Genomic DNA, 14,782 nt, shown 5'->3' with positions numbered 1-14,782 from the left:
TGTGTGTGTGTGTGTGTGTGTGTGTGTGTGTGTGTGTGTGTGTGTGTGTGTGTGTGTGTATTCTTCTCATCTCAGCTATGTGTTGTGTCTATGTTTCCAGTTGTATTTCCCAGTCTGTGTTTTCATTTTTCACTTGAAATAGTGTATTTTATGTTTAAAACAACTAAGAATATGTGAAAACTACTCAAAAGTACAAACTTTTTCATTTTCATCAACTGATTTCAAAATACAAATAATCATGTTTATCATAATTTGCATTCTTTGCCCTTTAAAATGAGCTATGAATGAAGAAGATTCAGTGAGTAAAAGTGAAGTTGTGGCAGGTTAAAGTGGGTTGGTGGTGACACAGTTTTCCCTCTCCTGCACAGCTGGTTTAGACTGAAGTGTACCGCTGCTCAGCTGGTTTGTACAGTGAGCTAGGTCTCCACCTCTGGCGATGAAAGGGTTAAAGAAACTTGAGTGTCAGTATATAAATTTCTGGAGAAAGCAGAAAAACGAAAATAAAAAAGTTAACATTCTACAATAATGCTTCTAAAGAATACGGACTTGAACCATATCTGATCTTCTCAAGAAAAACTGAGCATAGAACCACCATGTGCAGACTTCACATAAGTGCACATGATCTCCAAATAGAAAGAGGCAGATACACAGGTACAGAAAAACATGCAAGAAAATGCAAAACCTGTGGTGTATTAGAAGATGAGTATCATTTTCTAGACATATGCATTAGATATGTACACTTACGAGAAGTTTTCTTAACAGATTTAAAGTCTGAATTCACAAATTTTGACGATACTGATAAAGTGAGTCAATGGTGTAATTATGACCCCGTACAACCCTGACTAGCAAAATTCACATATAAATGTTTCAAAGAACACATCACGTTTTGATAAGAACATCTTACATTTTGTTGTTTGTTTTTATTTGTTTTTTTCCCCCTTTATTGTTGTGTCTATAAACCTTTCATTCATGGTTTTCATGACAAATGAATAGGATTCTGATGATTCTGATTCTTATGATTCACACACGCGCGCGCGCGCACACACACACACACACACACACACACACACATATACACGTTTATGCTTATCTCCATGCTTATGTGCACACACACACAAAGTGGAAACAAAAAAACTACAACACTACAACAACATCCCCTAAACCCCACTCAAAGTAGAAACATATAAAATTGAGGACTACAACACACACACACACACACACAAACACACACACACAGTATAAAGATGCAAGACTACACACACAGATGCACTGTCAACATATCTTACGTCTTTCCAGTTTCAACAGGTCCCTCACATTTGACAGTGACGGTGAACGCTGGATAGCGCACTCTCAGCTTCGGCAACCTGTTTCCACACAGCCATCCTTAAGAATCTGTTGCACAGTGAGGCCTATCAAAACAAGCCGCAGTTTTCAACAAGTTTGCTGCCCCATCATCTACACCATTTCAATGGCCACTCATTCCAAGTCTCCCCACACACTGCCACACTCACATCCATCTACACCATTTCAATGGCCACTCATTCCAAGTCTCCCCACACACTGCCACACTCACATCCATCTGCAGCATTTCAATGGTCACTCATTCCAAGTCTCCCCACACACTGCCACACTCACATCCATCTGCAGCAGTGCTGACAGTCCACTGGGAACTATCAACATTATGTCGCCAGGAGGTCACACACAAGGTGCCAAAGCACTGCTGCAATGTCATGTCGGTCCTGTTCAAAAGTCTTTTCTGATTCAAGATATGCAGGTCAACACCTATCAAGCCCCCTACTGACAACAATGATTATTTCATTGCAGACTGACCATCTCCTCTACCACCATGTCCCTTGTATGACAGCCCCACCACGAGCCTGTCAACACTGAAGAACATGACAGAACTCACCACTAACGTAGAAGTGGAGAATCAAAACTGTTGAGAATCAAAACTGAGGTCACCTGAGAGCAGGGCATAAAGACCAAAATCTTGGAACAATTTTGTTCTATACTCATGATGAATGAGAATGAGGATGATAATGATGCTGCCATAGTCCATTATAGGTTTGGGACAATGTGACACATTCCCAAAGACAGATCAGTGAAATGTATGGTCCTTGACCGTATGGTCCCAGTCTTTCCATTGAGTCAATAATATACTCTGTTCTGCATAGGAGCAAGCCATGGGTCGAAAAACACAACTTTATTGGGGACCAAACCAACATCATCCCAGTCATTAGTCTGCAATGCCAACCACTTTGTCTTAGAGGCTGCTATAAATGCCATGGTTCTCATGTGTTCATTGATGTGCACAAATCAAGCATAAAATATCATTAATATGGCATGGCTGTTTATCATCTGCAAATTTCTTCAATACAGTACAGTACAGTCTGATGGACATAAGATTTGGGGGATGAGAGAAATCTGCCTGTGTTACAGGTCCCCATTTCTGATGATGAGGTCCTCCTTTCTGTCTGTTTCTACCTATTTTCACCTGGATTCTTACCTGGATTACTCATACCTACAGCTACCAAGGATGATTCTTAGTACAGTCTGAGATCTGTATAAGTATGTGATGACCGAATGTTTTTGTTGTTGACTGTGGAGTACTTAATCATCAACTACAGATTCATTCTGAAAAAATACCTGTCATCACTCATTTTCTCCAGCTATGTAAATTACAGTTTGCTACTGACACTCTAACATTATGTTTTTGTTGTTCTTTGTTTATTTCTGTACAACTTTCATTCAACATGTATTATTCAAATATGCATACACAAAAAGGTAATAATACATGGTTTCAAAATATGACCATTTTTTCTCTATTTTTTTTTCTCTATTAATTCACCAGTGGCTATTAAATATCTGTTTGGAATTGCACCAGGGTAAGGGTTAAGTCAAACATGAAAACATACCTTTTCTGCATACATTTCTGTACTCAGCAAAATGGATAGACCAAACTCTGTTTGCCAAATGGAATTCTATGCCAGAAATGTTTATATAATTCTGCCTTGCCTTGGTTAAATTAATACTTAATATGTTAGAGCATGTGCATGTGTGTGTGTGTGTGTGTGTGTGTGTGTGCGTGCTGTTTGATGGATTGTGTTTTTTGATTTTCATCTGTGAATGCATTGGATGTCATTGGTTAACAAAGGACTGTTATCATGTGATAAAATCACTTTAACATTGAAACCAGGCCTCAAATTCTGATAAATGGTGAACACTGGATCAAAAGTCCAATGCTGGATTCTGCCGCAGTGCCTCCCTTGTAACGACACTTGTTAAAAAAATAAAAAATCTATTCAAATCTTCCAACTTTTCTTTATTACTTCCTATCAAAGTTCCTTCCAGTTTCAAAGCACTTGTGTGATTTTTTTTGATTTTTTTTATCCACTTCTAACCCTATGCTATTCAATACTAAATTATGAAGAAGACATGCATGTTGGTAATGAAAAGAAAAAAGAAAAAGAAACAAACGCACACATCAGAACATAACAATAATGTTGCTGGGGAGACAGACATACTGTCTTATCCTGTTTGATTGGGACAGCCAGCCAGACTGCCAGACATATGACAGAAGACAGATAGACAGGCACATGACAGAAGACAGACAGGCACATGACAGAAGACAGACACATGACAGAAGACAGACAGGCAGGCACATGACAGAAGACAGACAGACACATGACAGAAGACAGACAGGCACATGACAGAAGACAGACACATGACAGAAGACAGACAGGCAGGCACATGACAGAAGACAGACAGACACATGACAGAAGAGACAGACAGGCACATGACAGAAGACAGACTGACAGACATATGACAGAAGACAGACAGACAGGCACATGACAGGAGACAGACAGACACATGACAAAAGACAGACAGACAGACACATGACAGAAGACAGACAGACAGGCACATGACAGAAGACAGACAGACACATGACAGAAGACAGACTGCCAGGCACATGACAGAAGACAGACTGCCAGGCACATGCCAGAGAAGAGAGACAGACAGACACATGACAGAAGAGAGACAGACAGGCACATGACAGAAGACAGACTGCCAGGCACATGACAGAAGAGAGACAGACAGGCACATGACAGAAGACAGACAGGCCTGTGACAGATGACAGACTCACAGGCATATGACAGAAGACATACAGACACATGACAGAAGACAGACAGATGACAGAAGACAGACAGGCACATGACAGTAGACAGACAGACAGGCACATGACAGAAGACAGACAGGCACATGACAGAAAACAGACAGACACATGACAGAAGATAGGCAGACAGGCACATGACAGAAGACAGACAGGCACATGACAGAAGACAGAAAGACACATGACAGAAGACAGATAGACAGACAGGCACATGACAGAAGACAGACAGACAGACAGGCACATGACAGAAGACAGACAGGCACATGACAGAAGACAGACGGGCACATGACAGAAGACAGATAGACAGACAGGCACATGACAGAAGACAGACAGACAGGCACATAACAGAAGACAGACAGGCACATGACAGAAGACAGACAGACAGGCACATGACAGAAGACAGACAGGCACATGACAGAAGACAGACAGACAGGCACATGACAGAAGACAGACGGGCACATGACAGAAGACAGACGGGCACATGACAGAAGACAGATAGACATACAGGCACTTGACATAAGACAGACGGGCACATGACAGAAGACAGACAGACACATGACAGAAGACAGACAGACAGGCACATGACAGAAGACAGACAGACAGACAGGCCTGTGACAGAAGACAGACAGACAGGCACATGACAGAAGACAGAAGACAGACAGCCACATGAAAGAAGACAGACAGGTGCATGACAGAAGACAGACAAGACAGGCACATGTCAGAAAACAGAAAGGCATATGACAGAAGACAGACAGACATCCACATGACAGAAGACAGACAGACAGTAACATGACAGAAGACAGACAGTAACATGACAGAAGACAGACAGACAGGCACATGACAGAAGACAGAAGACAGACAGGCACATGACAGAAGACAAGACAGACAGGCACATGACAAGAGAGAGACAGAGAGACAAATGACAGAAGAGAGACAGACACATGACAGAAGACAGACTGCCAGGCATATGACAGAAGACAGACAGCCAGGCACATGACAGAAGACAGACAGACAGGCACATGACAGAAGACAGACAGACACATGACAGAAGACAGACTGCCAGGCATATGACAGAAGACAGACAGCCAGGCACATGACAGAAGACAGACAGCCAGGCACATGATAGAAGACAGACAGACACATGACAGAAGACAGACTGCAAGGCACATGACAGAAGAGAGACAGACACATGACAGAAGACAGACAGACACATGACAGAAGACAGACTGCAAGGCACATGACAGAAGACAGACTGCAAGGCACATGACAGAAGAGAGACAGACAGGCACATGACAGAAGACAGACAGGCAATTGACAGAAGACAGACTGAAAGGCACATGACAGAAGACAGACAGGCACATGACAAGAGAGAGACAGAGAGACACATGACAGAAGAGAGACAGACAGGCACATGACAGAAGACAGACAAACAGACACATGACAGAAGACAGACTGCCAGGCACATGACAGAAGAGAGACAGACAGGCACATGGCAGAAGAGAGACAGACAGGCACATGACAGAAGACAGACAGACAGGCACATGATAGAAGACAGACACATGACAGAAGACAGACACATGACAGAAGACAGACTGCAAGGCACATGACAGAAGACAGACTGCAAGGCACATGACAGAAGACAGACAGCCAGGCACATGACAGAAGACAGACAGACAGGCACATGATAGAAGACAGACAGACAGGCACATGACAGAAGACAGACAGACAGGCACATGACAGAAGACAGACAGGCACATGACAGAAGACAGACTGCAAGGCACAATACAGAAGACAGACTGCAAGGCACATGACAGAAGACAGACAGGCACATGACAAGAGAGAGACAGAGAGACACATGACAGAAGAGTGACAGACAGGCACATGACAGAAGACAGACTGCCAGGCACATGACAGAAGAGAGACTGCCAGGCACATGACAGAAGACAGACTGCAAGGCACATGACAGAAGACAGACTGCAAGGCACATGACAGAAGACAGACAGACAGGCACATGACAGAAGACAGACAGGCACATGACAGAAGACAGACTGCAAGGCACATGACAGAAGACAGACAGGCACATGACAAGAGAGAGACAGAGAGACACATGACAGAAGAGAGACAGACAGGCACATGACAGAAGACAGACTGCCAGGCACATGACAGAAGAGAGACAGACAGGCACATGACAGAAGAGAGACAGACAGGCACGTGACAGAAGACAGACTGCAAGGCACATGACAGAAGACAGACAGACAGGCACATGACAGAAGACAGACTGCCAGGCACATGACAGAAGAGAGACAGACAGGCACATGACAGAAGAGAGACAGACAGGCACGTGACAGAAGACAGACTGCAAGGCACATGACAGAAGACAGACAGACAGGCACATGACAGAAGACAGACAGACAGGCACATGACAGAAGACAGACTGCAAGGCACATGACAGAAGACAGACAGGCACATGACAGAAGAGAGACAGACAGGCACATGACAGAAGAGAGACAGACAGGCACATGACAGAAGAGAGACTGCAAGGCACATGACAGAAGACAGACAGCCAGGCACATGACAGAAGACAGACAGGCACATGCAGAAGACAGACTGACAGGCACATGACAGAAGACAGACAGGCACATGACAGAAGACAGACTGCAAGGCACATGACAGAAGACAGACAGACAGGCACATGCAGAAGACAGACAGACAGGCACATGACAGAAGAGAGACAGACAGGCACATGACAGAAGAGAGACAGACAGGCACATGACAGAAGACAAGACAGCCAGGCACATGACAGAAGACAGACAGACAGGCACATGCAGAAGACAGACTGACAGGCACATGCAGAAGACAGACAGGCACATGACAGAAGACAGACAGACAGGCACATGACAGAAGACAGACAGACAGGCACATGACAGAAGACAGACTGTCAGGCACATTAAGAGGGTATGAAATTAAAATAATGCAGTCAAAATCAATTCAACAGTGTAAATACATTTTTTTAATTAAAAAAGCACACACAAGTAACATGAGAGACAAAGAAAGGCAAGGAGGTTGATACCTGGACAGAAGACATTCAACTAGACCTCAGAAACAATTAACAGACATATACAGTCAATGTAACAAAAAATCAAGTTAGGCATAAGGAATTATAAAACAATGAAGAAAAGTAACTCTCTCTGTTCACAAGGTTCACAAATTCAAGTAAATGCTGCTTGTGCTACCAATTCAGTTAGTACACAGGTACACTGGAACAAACCCAGACACTTCCTCAAAAAGGACGTTCCGAGCTTGTCCTTATAGTTACACTAATCATTTGGCATGTGCACGCAGCAGCAATGACAGAAGAAATGTGCAAACACAAATTAGCTTTAATTAAAGACTGGTATACATTTTAGTCCTGAATATGCTACATGGAATATATGGACAATACAAAACAAACACATGAGTTACTTCTCTTTATTGCTGTTTAATCCTTTACTCTCCTTGCCTATTTGTTCTTTCATTGATAAGGAATTTCTGATTGTGGGGGAATGCGAGGAGAAGGGAGGGTACAGGGGTGGAAGGGAGGGATAACACTAGACAAAACTTGGGTGTACTGGGAGGAAAAGAGAGAGCTTCACTGTTCTTCGTAGCCAGCTTGGGTCTGCATTGATGACATTTAACACATGACTGAATATGTGTGGTGAGGTTGACAGATTAACTAGCAAAACAAAGGTGGCAAACACTGAATTTTGAAAACATAATTTTTGTTACAGTCTGAATTGTTTTATATTGGAAATGGCCAATACTGGTACACATATTCTAAACTAATGAAAATTGGGCTGGGGTTTGTATGTAATGAGGACATGGAAAACGAGACACAAAAATATGGAATGGGTAAAGGAAGGAGATGTTAGCCCACCTTTTCTCCCCCCAAACAAGAAACCAAGTGCAATGACAAAGGAAACATTTTAAATAAATATAAGGGGGACCTCCCACACTTTCTCACACATTGTGAAAACGCATGGGAGCACTTCCCACACTTCCTTGAAATGAAGATACGGATGGGCGTGGTGGGACTAGCAAACCATGTATAAGATCCGGATTTAAAGAAGGCCTCTATGGTAAAAAACAACAACATTAAAATGTTTTTTTTTTTAAAAAGTCATACCAAACAGAACTTCAAGTCATAACAAACAGAACTTATAATCATCTTACAAATTAAAGTGAAAAAGCACTGTCACAAAGAATATCTGAATAACATTTCTAATGTATTATCAGGTATTCTTTCTTTCTTTCCCTGAAGGTAAATCACTCTCCACAAATGAATATATCACTAGATATTTCTGTTGGTAGTTCAGTTTTACTGTCATCCCATCCAGTCATGGAAAGATTAGACTTAATGAGCATAAAAAGAATAAAACATTGGATTTTTATTTCTCTGGTTGTTCCAAAATGTTATCATGGCACATGTGTACAATAAAAAAACAAAAACATGCTCTGACATACACACACACACATTCACACAAGCACTGACAAACAAATCAGTCTCAGAGTTCAAATGTGAGTCATGCACGCACACACGCACGCACGCGCACACACACACACACACATACACACACACACATCAGAGAAGCGTACCTGAAAACAGTGTTGATTTCTTTGCAAGTCTCTGCATGGGTCCATCGAAGATAGGAATGAAAAGCAAGCTCCTGAAACAAAGGAAACCACAACTGAAGCACAGAATGTGAAACGGATTCAGTCATCCAATACTAAAACTGCTGTGCTGCACATCTTGCATTCAAACTGGGAGCAGCCATAAGCTGCTTCGTGTGTCACTAGATTTCACACCAAGAATAACTAAGAGCATGTGACTCACATTTCTATCACATGCTCAGACCATGTGTTATCAATCTGAGAGGCTCAGAAATCAATATAAGCTAGTTATAAGAAACTCTAGGGAGAACTGGACAGTACAAGGTCTTCAGAGAAGAAGCCCCCCTCAGTCAAGTGCTTTGACCCTTAACTCCTTAAACTCTAAGGGGGCCGGCCTGCACCCAGGTCATGACTCCTGGATGCCCTTGTATTGCCACCTTTTTTTTTCCCCTGGCCTTCAGCAGGTTGGAACTCGCGCCTCCAGGGAGGTCACTACTTCAGGACTGAATCACCTTTTCTGGCACATATTTTAACCAGAGGCATCATATGCCTAGTTTGAGTAAGGAAATTTAATCCTTATGAAGTATACTTTCGTTCCTCCTCAACCAGATCCAGCTGGAACTCTTTTCTGCTGCTTCTGCCATTGCCTTGAGTCCTCTCTTTGCCAGAAATTGACAGTTGTTTCATGAGGCTGTGGGCAGATGCACTCACAAACCCTCTTGCACAATTTTCTCTATGGTGAGGACTTCGACTTGGAAGCCAGATTCTCTCAGCTGCGGGCTAGACAAGCATGCTTCTCGGTCTTGTAGATGTGGGCTTCCCCCATTCTGCTTTCGTACGGCACAGTGAGCTCAGTCAGAATCGCTTGTTTTGTTGCCTTGGAATGGAGTACAATGTCAGGTCTCATGCCGCTCTTGCTGATGATTTCTGGGTATTTCTTTCCTCCGGTAGGTCAACTGTGCATTCCCAATCTTCGGCACCATCAAGCAGCCCACGTTTCCATGCTTTGGATGTCACAGCTGTTCCTGGCCATACTTTATTGCCATCTGTAGAGAGGAACTCTACCGGAACTTCTGGTGGTGTGGGTGCTCCTTGGACAGTGCTCACTATGTGTGCAATTTCTTTTAGCACTTGGTTGTGCCTCCATGTGTACAGTCCTTGGCTCAACGCCGCTTTGCATGAGCTGAGGACATGTTCTACTGTTTGGAAGAGCAGGCATGCAGGGTCATCTGATTTTTCCTATTTCACCAAGCTAGTGATGTACTGGCACTATTTTTGGAATCAGGTGCCTGTTCTCTTCTTAGAAAAGGGTAAGGAACAGAACAAAGCAACTTGTGAATGAACCCGACTAAATGTCACAATGGTGGCTTGAATGTCTGCTACTGAGAGTGACGGAATGATTGAATACACACAAGAGGAATAGGACCAGAAATATACCAGAAGTAGAAAAATGTTACCCTCCACCACGGAATGAGTCGCTTTACACCAGATTTTTAGTTATTGGTATATCATAAATCTGTAATAAATGAGCTTTACAGCAAAAAAAAAGTTTGTAAATCGGATGATTCTGTGAAAAGTTATTGTGATTTGAAGTTCTAAAGTCGCGAATGTAACGAACTGAGAAATCAAGGCCGAAAAGTTTTGGAACGTGTTCTTAGCAACCACATACTTCTAAGCAAGATGTGTTCATGAAATTTGGCACACACATACTTAGTGACAATATCCACAATTCCGCAAAGTTTGAAAGAAAAATATTGAGTGCACTTGATTTTATTCAAATAAGAATTTTCTTTCTTTTTTTTTGGAAAGAATTGCGACTGAGGGGAAAGTATACATACTTTTTAATCAGCTCAACATGACTAGAAACCTACCAGTTTTAAGATTAGTTTTGTTGTGGTGTTGTTTGTGGTCCAATTGCTATGAAACTTTTGCATTGTATAGTATGTGTACTAAAATTTATGCCAGATTAAAGGGGAAAAAAAGGTAAATCATGATGCCGAATTGTGTAATTGTTATGATTCAATGTGCTCACTGATTTATTGTGCTTGTGATATTACCATAATCCATGCAACAAGCACAAAAAAAAAAAAAAAGGATCCATACAACAAAATTGCTCACACTAAAGGTACAAGTTCATGTTTATTCAATAATTAATGCTAATAATAATAGATTAAATATCAAACAGTAATTTCAGTTTTGTACATCTACATCACTGCTTTCATTCTTTACACAGGACTTTACAAAATGCTTTACTTCTAGTTCCATCTATTTATCAGAAAAAAAAAGAATACACTTATATATTTATTTATTTATTTCATAATATAATCAGATAAAGCAGTTTACTGATAATAAAAGTATGAAATAGTGATTATTAATGCTGTATCACTATGAGTATCAGTGTGCATGTGCATGACATGCTGCAATGCATTAAGTTACTTTATGCATAGTGTCATGTCAAGCACCTGCACACTGATATCATTTATGTAAATGTCTATGCAAAACTTTACAATTCCATACATGTACATCTGTACAAAGTTTGTAAAAAGAAAATAAGTTTGCAGACTTCATGGTAAATTTATACTTTAAATCATAGTACATTAACAGTTACCACAAAATCACTCACTCACAGATGGGAGTTCACCAGCAGATAATTCTTTAGTTGACAGTGTAGTTAATGTGAATTATTTATTGGTGTACACGCAGGCATATAAAGTACCATCATATCTTTCAGGACTGAAAAAAAAGTTGAACTATTAGTAATACTGATAGTATTTACTGTTGACACAACTACATTTATTCACCTCAAAACAACACACACAGACACAGATACAGAAACACACAGAGAAACACACAGAGAAACACACACACACACACACACACACACACACACACACACAAACCAACCTGACAACATATACATAAAATATCCATTGAAGCAAATTCTTTGAAATTGAAAACTGTTCATAATGTCATGCCCTTGTACCCATGCTCAGTTGCATGTAATGGATAAAATGTGAAGGGACCATAATGTGTGTGTGTGTGTGTGTGTGTGTGTGTGTGACATATTGTGTGTGTGACACATTGTGTGTGTAACACACATTGTTAATGTGTGTGTGTGTGTGTGACATGTAAACACATTGTGTCACACATTGTACTGGTGTGTGTGTGTGTGTGTGTGTGTGTGTGTGTGTGTGTGTGTGTGATTTTCTTTTAATTTACACTCTGTTAATTTCCTCAGATTCACTTTATTATTTTGATCATTTTTATTCCACATGTCAAACTGTGAATTTCTGTACCAATGTACAGACAATAAATCAGTCTTGAGTCAATCACTGCTAAATACAAATTATCAGCAATAGATTATTGGTTATACCATCATTACATTTCAATATTTGTCAATGTGGGTAAAATAAGAATGCTTACCTTCAGACACTTCAGCTATATCCAGTCCCCCAGTCACTTTGCTTGCATTTCCTTGTGTGAGCTGTGAGAAACACAGTTCTCTCACTTCAGTGCAGCAAGTCAGTTTCACTCGTTTCCATGTCAGTCACACCACTGATGGCACCTGGTGCATGTGATTTCGGCAATTACAGGCAAAAGCCTCGTTGGAATGGTCAGTTCCATCAATGAAGTACTGGGTTAGAAACTTACAAATGTCGTCTTCTTCATTTAATGGCAAAATGTTTGCAACGCAAGTGTATCTTGTCAGGAAATTTCTAAGTCTGTTGAAATCCGTGCTTCCGTTCACTGCGACCATGTTTATTAAAGTTAGCGTGCTGAATGGCTGGTTTCGTCACGTGGTCTCTCTCGGCCAATAACAGAGGGGATTTTCCTTTACAGTGACACATTGTTTACGTAGTGTGTCCTTATTTTGAAAGCGACTATTGGCTGGTAGTTTAAAACTTAGCCAATGAGAAGAACATAGATTGAAAGCTACGGACTTGACCTTTAAAACGATGTATGATTCGACCGGTCGATTCCAAGAGATTAGGGAGGACAAGCTTGTCAAAGTTGATCAATTTTGCGAAATCATAGGCGATCAGAATGATAGGTTAGGTATTTTAAGCACACTTTTAAGGCAAAAGAAGACACAATTATGCCTAGATACTTCAATATGAAATAAAAGAAAGCCTAAAGTTTACTATGAAGTCAAAATCTGAAAATCGACAACCTGACTCCCACCCGCCTAAAATCGCCGCTAGCAGCGAAGTTGGTCAGGGACAAAGCGACTCATTTCGTGATGGAGGGTCACAAATATGAAAAAAGAGGAATTTGAAAATTAGTCGAACATCCATTTAGGAGAAAGAAGAAATGGATGAATGATCCTAAATATGATGGTAGGTCAAAGCATGCATCTTACACTAATAACCTGCATGTGCATGGTGTAACTGCATGTTTGTATGTCAAAATATCAATTTCACCATAAAATGGAGGGTGTCAAAACAACGGCTGACATCAACCAATATCTGCAGCCAGTGAACATACTTTCTGTGCAATGGGGAGACAACAAAACTGCTTCATTTCTGTCAGCAACTCATTCAGCAAATAGATCCAGCTTTGTTCATCATAGATCAAAAGTTATGGGGAAGTTTAGAGAAATCAATATCTGACAGCCACAACTAGTCAAAGACAATAAAAAATATGGGTGGAGTGGACATAATTGATCAGTTAATCAACAAATACAATGTATTACACAAACAAACAAATGGTTTGAAACTATCCTTTTTTTTCATTTCATTGACATTGCACGAGTAAATGATATGATTTTATTTCAAGATTTTAGAAAAAAAAAATTACCCAGACATTCCAGAATTAAAGAGACATTATAGATATGGTCAGTTAGAATTTACTGAAGAAGTGATTAGACAGCTTGCAAGTCTGGGTGAATATGAAAAAGTTCCAGAAGCATCTAATAAAATTGTATTCACTAAACATTCCATTTTCCTGTTTAAAAGGAAATTTTCTACCTAAAATTACGTTTAAGTAACCTACTTACCGTGACCCACTAGTGCAGACTCTGGCAGGGGTCTGACATTCCTGTCCTGTGCAAACTAATATCCGCCTATGCGGAGAAAACGAAAGTAGCTACGGCCGATAACCTCCCGGAAGTAGGTAACCTCCCCTCTGCCCCCCCTGACTAGCGCCCTCTTTTTATGGCAAATTGCCGCAACCAGCACAGTGTGCAGGGAGAACAGAAAGCGGGGAGGAATGGGAGGGTCTTAAATGTGGGTCACGGTAAGTATGTTACTTAAACGTAATTTTAGGTAGAAAATTCCCTTTTAATTACACATACTTAACCGTGACCCACTAGTGCAGAATGGCACGACAAGGTGGAGGGCTCGTCTGTTCTACTGTCTGTGTGCTGCGATGGCCTGTTGTGTGACCACCGCAGAGGCAACGCCTCTTGAGCCATCATCCCTAAAGCGATAGATGTCCCTCAAGTAGAATTCAATGAAGGTAGAGTGTACTGTGTCACCTACGGATATTGGCACGGGCAAAGAAGACTGAGGTCCGCAGCTGTATTGTGGGGGAGGTCTGTGGACCACAGCTGTGCTGACAAATGTAGCGCAAAGAAAATCAGGTCAGTGTGTTGAATCCACACTTTATTGAGAGCCCTTTGAATCAAAGGAAGGGAAGGAAACACGTACTCTATAGGGTTGTCTCACTTGAGTGCAGTTGAGCATCAATGCAAGGAGGTGCACATGCGGTTTGATCTGATGATTCCACATCAGTTGTGGGCCGATAGTGGGAGTGATATATGTGTTTGAAGGAAACTGTGGCATGAGACAGAGGTAGCCCACCATGTTGGGCTTGCCCTAGGCATGACAGCCAGATCTGTAGAGCTCCTCCATGTGAGCTGACAGGCAATGGGCGCTTCCCCCGCCACTTTTTTGTCGCTGCCAAAAAATGACAGCACTGGTATGTTGCCTATGCATAGAATGGCAGACATTTGGCAACAAGAGA

The 14,782-nt window shown here is 41.5% G+C and overlaps 1 protein-coding gene across 1 annotated transcript in view; it reads right to left on the bottom strand.

The window, feature by feature from the left end:
• Nucleotides 1–14,782, bottom strand: part of LOC143275247 (trafficking protein particle complex subunit 14-like) — an 83,579-nt gene that overhangs the window by 26,367 nt on the left and 42,430 nt on the right. The window contains exons 6-7 of the mRNA XM_076579221.1: nt 8,804–8,874; nt 1,287–1,364 (exon numbers count right to left, since the gene is read on the bottom strand). Of these exons, the coding sequence (XP_076435336.1) occupies nt 1,287–1,364; nt 8,804–8,874 (149 nt within the window). The remainder of the gene's footprint in view (nt 1–1,286; nt 1,365–8,803; nt 8,875–14,782) is intronic.

Source organism: Babylonia areolata, chromosome 30 (assembly GCF_041734735.1).
Source record: "Babylonia areolata isolate BAREFJ2019XMU chromosome 30, ASM4173473v1, whole genome shotgun sequence".
Classification (NCBI taxonomy): Eukaryota; Metazoa; Mollusca; class Gastropoda; order Neogastropoda; family Buccinidae; genus Babylonia; species Babylonia areolata.
Note: the sequence above shows the minus strand (reverse complement) of the source record. Positions and strands in the feature narration are given on the sequence as shown.